The sequence below is a fragment of the Pezoporus wallicus genome, unplaced genomic scaffold (genome assembly GCF_028554395.1).
Source record: "Pezoporus wallicus isolate ANWC-B61680 ecotype Strahan unplaced genomic scaffold, APGP_CSIRO_Pwel_v1 contig_11778, whole genome shotgun sequence".
NCBI classification, from domain to species: Eukaryota; Metazoa; Chordata; class Aves; order Psittaciformes; family Psittacidae; genus Pezoporus; species Pezoporus wallicus.
The window spans coordinates 491-5,634 of record NW_026642959.1 but is presented as its reverse complement, the minus strand read 5'-3'; the positions used below and the strand labels follow the sequence as shown (position 1 = coordinate 5,634).

At 63.5% G+C, this 5,144-nt stretch overlaps 1 protein-coding gene across 1 annotated transcript; it reads left to right on the top strand.

The window, feature by feature from the left end:
- The first annotated feature begins 292 nt into the window (after positions 1 to 292).
- UNC93B1 (unc-93 homolog B1, TLR signaling regulator) lies at positions 293 to 4,686 on the top strand. Its single transcript, XM_057396454.1, has 10 exons — positions 293 to 409; positions 502 to 643; positions 729 to 1,116; positions 1,183 to 1,297; positions 1,371 to 1,464; positions 1,543 to 1,667; positions 3,032 to 3,214; positions 3,293 to 3,566; positions 3,727 to 3,845; positions 4,414 to 4,686. The coding sequence occupies exons 1-10, from the start codon at positions 302 to 304 to the stop codon at positions 4,684 to 4,686; spliced, it is 1,821 nt and encodes a 606-aa protein (XP_057252437.1). The 5' UTR covers positions 293 to 301.
- The last annotated feature ends 458 nt before the right edge of the window (positions 4,687 to 5,144 follow it).

The window sequence follows — 5,144 nt, the reverse complement described above, 5'->3', positions numbered from 1 at the left end:
GGGGGGGCAAGACATGGGTGCAGGGTCTGGGGGGGGGGGCAAAGTGCATGGGTGCAGGTCTGTGGGTGCAAAGCACATGGGTGCAAGGGATGAGGGTGCTGGATCTGGGGGTGCTGGGCACAACGGTGCAGAGGTGCAAGGGTTGGGGGTGCTGGGCGCAGGGGCGCAGGGTCCGCAGGTGCAGGGGTGCAAAGTGCATGGGTGCAGGTCGGGGGGCGCTGGGTGCAGGGTCCATGGGTGCAAAGCGCATGGGTGCAGCGCTTGGGGGTTGCCAACAGCACCCCAACCCCTTCCCCGCCCCATGCAGCCCCCCCCCGGAGGCAGGATGCAGAAGGATCCCAGCGTGTACCAGGATGCAGCCACGGCAGTGGCGGGTGACAGGCTGGGTGCTGAGGGGACAGAGACGCAGGTGAGGTCCCTATGGGTGCTCCCCATAGGGTCCCAGTGGTGCTCCCCCCCCACGCCGGGGGCTGACAGCCACTGTCCCCCCCACCCCAACAGCTGGATGACTTTGTGGGTGCTCACCCCGACTACAACGAGGAGGAGGAGGAGCACAAGTTCTTCCGCCGCAAGCGCCTGGGGGTCATCAAGAACGTGTTGGCCGCCAGCCTGGCCGGGACCCTCACCTATGGGGTGTACCTGGGTATGGTCCTGCTGCTCCTCAGGGGCCCCCAGTGTGGTTTTGGGGGGGGGGGGGGTGACCGGCTCTGGACCCCCCCCCTCCTCAGGCCTGCTGCAGATGCAGCTGATCCTGCACTACGACGAGACGTACCGGGAGGTGAAGTACAGCAACATCCAACTGGAGGACATCGACCGCAAGGTGTTGATGGGCATCAACGTCACCCCCATCGCGGCACTGCTCTATACCCCCGTCCTCATCAGGTACGGCACTCTCCATGCTGCCCAACAGCCTTCCCAACGGGAATCCGTGCTTCCCTCTCCAATCCCTGGCAGGTTCTTTGGCATCAAGTGGGCCATGTTCCTCGCCGTGGGTATCTACGCCTTCTTCGTCTCCAGCAACTACTGGGAGCGCTACTACACGTTGGTGCCTTCCGCCGTGGCCATCGGGGTGGCCATCGTGCCCCTCTGGGCTTCCCTGGGCAACTACATCACCAGGTAAGCCAGGGGTGGGGTGGGTGTGAGGTCCTGGGTGACACCCAACTGACCCACGGTGCCATGCAGGATGGCCCAGAAGTACCACGAGCACGTCAACTACAAGGAGGAGCAGCGGGCACCACGAGGGGCCAGTGATGCCTACATCATCGTCTTCCAGACCATCTTCTATGCCTTCTTCCACGTGAGTGCTGGCCCAGGGAATGGGATGGGGTGGGCAACGTGGTGCTGAGCACCTCCTGCTCTCCGTGCTGCAGTTGAGCTTCGTCTGCGCCCAGATGCCCATGCTCTTCTTCCTCAACGACTACCTCTACCAGCTCAACCACACGCTCTTCGGGGTCAAGCACTGCGGTGAGGACGGGGTGGTGCGGTGGGGTGGCAGGGGGACCTCCGGGTGGGCAGGAACCACGGTGTGTGCCCCCCCAACAGGGACCCTGAGCCACGGCACCCTGCCCGGCTTCAACACCACGGTGCTACAGAGCCTGCCCCGCAGCGTCAACCTCATCGTGGTGGACAGCGTGCTGATGGCGGCTGCCTTCCTCGCCATGCTGGTGGTGAGTGAGCTGGGCACAGGGCTCCAGCAGGGCCAACATCATCCCTATGGTATCATGGAATCAGCTGGGTTGGAAAAGAGCTTTAGGATCATCCAGCGCAACCATTGCCCAGCACTGCCAAGGCTCACGTCCCCAAGAGCCACATCCACACATCCTCTAAGCACCCCCAGGGCCGGTGCCTGCAGCCCTGCCCTGGGCAGCCTGTTCCAATGCCTGAGCACCCTCTGGGGCAGGAATTGTTCCTCAGCTCCATCTAAACCTGCCCTGGTGCAGCTTGAGGCTGTTTCCTCTTGTCCCATCCCTTGTTCCTTGGGAGCAGAGCCCAGCCCCTCCTGGCTCCATCCTCCTCTCAGGCACTTGGAGGCAGCCATCAGGTCCCCCCTGAGCCTTCTCTTCTCCACACTGAACCCCCCAGCTCCCTCAGCCCTTCCCCATCACACTTGGGCTCCAGGCCCTGCTCCAGCTCCGTTCCCTTCTCTGGCCCCGCTCCAGCACCTCAAGGTCTCTCTTGCAGTGAGGGGCCCAGAGCTGAGCACAGGATTCGAGGTGCAGCCTCCCCAGTGCCCAGCCCCGTGCCCAGTCCCTGCCCTGCTCCTGCTGCCGCACTGGTGCTGGTGCAGTACCAGGATGCTGGGGGCTTCTTGGCTGCCTGGGCACAAGCTGCTCCTGCTCAGCTCCAGCAGCTCCTTTCCAGCCTGGAGCGTTCCATGGGGCTGCTGTGGCCCAGGGTGAGGACCCAGCACCGAGCCTGGTTGGATCTCACACCAGTGACCACAACGCAGGGATCCAGCCTGGCCGGATCCTTCTTGCAGAGCCTCCCTATCCTCCCTCCAGCAGATCAACTCCCGCCCTTGGTGTCATGTGAAGTGACTCAGGGTGCCCTCCATGCCCTCATCCAGATCATCAACGAAGATAGCAAACAGCACTGGCCCCAACCCCAAGCCCTGAGGGCCACCACCAGTGACCTGTCACCATCTAGACGTGACACCATTCACCAGCACTCTCTAGGCTCTGCCAGCCAGCCAGTCTTTTACCCAGCAAAGAATCCACCCACCCGGGGCCATGAGTAGCCAGTGTCTCCAGGAGAACACTGCGGGACACCGCATCGATGCTTTGCTAAGGTCCAGAGGGGCAATGTCCACAGCCTTTCCCTCATTCACCAGGCAGGTCAATTGTTGCAGGAGGAGATGAGGTTGGTCAAGCAGGACCTGCCCTTCTGGTGCTGACTGTGTTGATCCCCTTGTTGTCCTGCACGTGCTTTGCCATCCCCGGCAGAAGGGTTGCAACCGGGCGATCCTAAGGTCCTTTGCAAGCCAAACCCTCTCGCTTGGGATGCGGTGCTCCGTGCCCTTCCCCACACGCAGGTCCTGGTGCTCTGCGGTGCAGCCTATCGACCCACGGAGGAGATCGACCTGCGCAGCATCGGCTGGGGGAACATCTTCCAGCTGCCCTTCAAGCACATGAGGGACTATCGCCTGCGCCACCTCTTCCCCATCTTCATCTACAGCGGCTTCGAGGTGCTCTTTGTCTGCACCGGCTTCTCCCTGGTAGGGATGGATGGGGACAGAGGGGAGGTGACAAAGCAGGGACAACCCAAGTGACGCTGAGCCCGTTCTTCCCTGCAGAACTATGGGGTGTGCGCCCTGGGGCTGGAGAAGCTGGCCTATCTCCTCATGGCCTACGGGCTGTCCGCCTCGGCCTGCTCCAGCCTGGCCCTGGGCATGCTGCGCCTGCAGCGGCACATCCCGCTGCTGGCTGGAGCCTTCATCCACGCTGCCCTCCTGGTGACGCTGTTCTGCTGGGCACCGGAGCCCCGGCTCGTGGGCCAGGCTCCTCTGCTCTACGCCATCGCCGCGCTCTGGGGCACGGGGAGCGCCCTCAACAAGACCAGCATCAGCAGTGAGTAGCGGGAAGGTCCCCAGCGCAGCCTCTCTTGTCGTCCCCCCCCCCGGCTTCCTCCTCGTGCCACAACCTGCTCCTTGGACACGCTGACAAGGAGCAGGACAGACCCACGGTGTCCCCACAGGGGGACCCTGACAGCAGCTCTCCTCCCTCACAGTCCTCCTGGGCATGTTGTACAAGAACAAGGAGCGCCAGGACTTCATCTTCACCATCTACCACTGGTGGCAAGCCCTGGCCATCTTCACCGTCTACCTGTGGTCAGAACTACCCATGAAGGTGACCGCGGTGGGGTGGGCAGAACCTCAACATAAAAAGGACATGGAACTGTTGGAACAAGGCCAGAGGAGACCACGAGGATGCTCAGGGGCTGGAGCACCTCCTGGATGAAGACAGGCTGAGAAAGTTGGGGCTGTTCAGCCTGGAGAAGAGAAGGCTGGGGGGAGACCTCAGAGCAGCTTCCAGTGTCTGAAGGGGGCCTATAGGGATGCTGGGGAGGGACTCTTCATTAGGGACTGCAGTGACAGGACAAGGGGTAACGGGTTCAAACTGAAACAGGGGAAGTTTAGATTGGATCTAAGGAGGAAATTCTTTCCTGTGAGGGTGCTGAGGCACTGGAATGGGTTGCCCAGGGAGGTTGTGAATGCTCCATCCCTGGCAGTGTTCAAGGCCAGGTTGAACAGAGCCTTGGGTGCCATGGTTTAGTGTGAGGTGTCCCTGCCCATGGCAGGGGTTGGAACTGGATGATCTGCAGCTCCTTCCCTACCCTAACGATTCTATGGTTCTATGGACGTGGGAGCTGAGGGGGCTGCAGCCCCACGCTCAGCCCCTCTTGGCCCCGCTGCAGGCCAAGCTCTCCATCCTGCTGGCGACGCTGGTGGCGGCGGTGGGGGCCTACGTGCGGATGGAGCAGCGGCTGGGGCAGCACGTGGAGTACCGCCTGCCCCGCATCCCGCGCCCGCGCCACCGCATGCGCGGCTACCGCTACCTGGAGGAGGACGCCTCGGACCAGACGGGCTCCGAGGGCGATGGGGACGGCGAGGAGGAGCAGGAGGAGCGCCCAGCACCGGCCTCCAGCCGCGAGGAGCTGCCCACAGGGGATGAGGAGCAGCGGGGTTAGAGCCGCCCGGCCCGTTCCAGCCCTGGGAGGCGGCCCCCACCTTGTTCTCTACAGTAAAAAGTGGGGGGCTGAACCCACCCTGGAGCTGCCCAAAGACTCCTGAGCAGGCTCAAGCTTCCAGAGATCCCCTCTGCAGCAACCCCAGGCCAGGCCTAAAGACCCCGTTGCGAAGCAATGCAGCCCCCAAAAGGACCCCAAAGCCCTCAGGCCAGGCCTGCAGCCCCATAGCCAGCCCCATAGCGCCCCCCCCAGGCAGGCCTGCAGAGCCCCTAACCAAGCCTAAAGCCCCTCAGGCCAGGCCTGCAGCCCCATAGCCAGCCCCATAGCCCCCCCCCAGGCAGGCCTGCAGCCCCATAGCCAGCCCCATAGCTCCCCCAGACAGGCCTGCAGCCCCATAGCCCCCCCCCCTTCCCCCCAGGCAGGCCGCCAGCCCCATACCCCCCCCCCTCCCCCAGGCA

Bases quoted from the DNA above. Each gene is read 5' to 3' on its own strand.
- UNC93B1 (XM_057396454.1), top strand. From the start codon at position 302: ATGCAGCCCCCCCCCGGAGGCAGGATGCAGAAGGATCCCAGCGTGTAC. The intron at 1,117-1,182 runs GTAAGCCAGGGG...GGTGCCATGCAG, and splicing joins CTGGGCAACTACATCACCAG to GATGGCCCAGAAGTACCACG. The intron at 1,668-3,031 runs GTGAGTGAGCTG...CCCCACACGCAG, and splicing joins CCTTCCTCGCCATGCTGGTG to GTCCTGGTGCTCTGCGGTGC.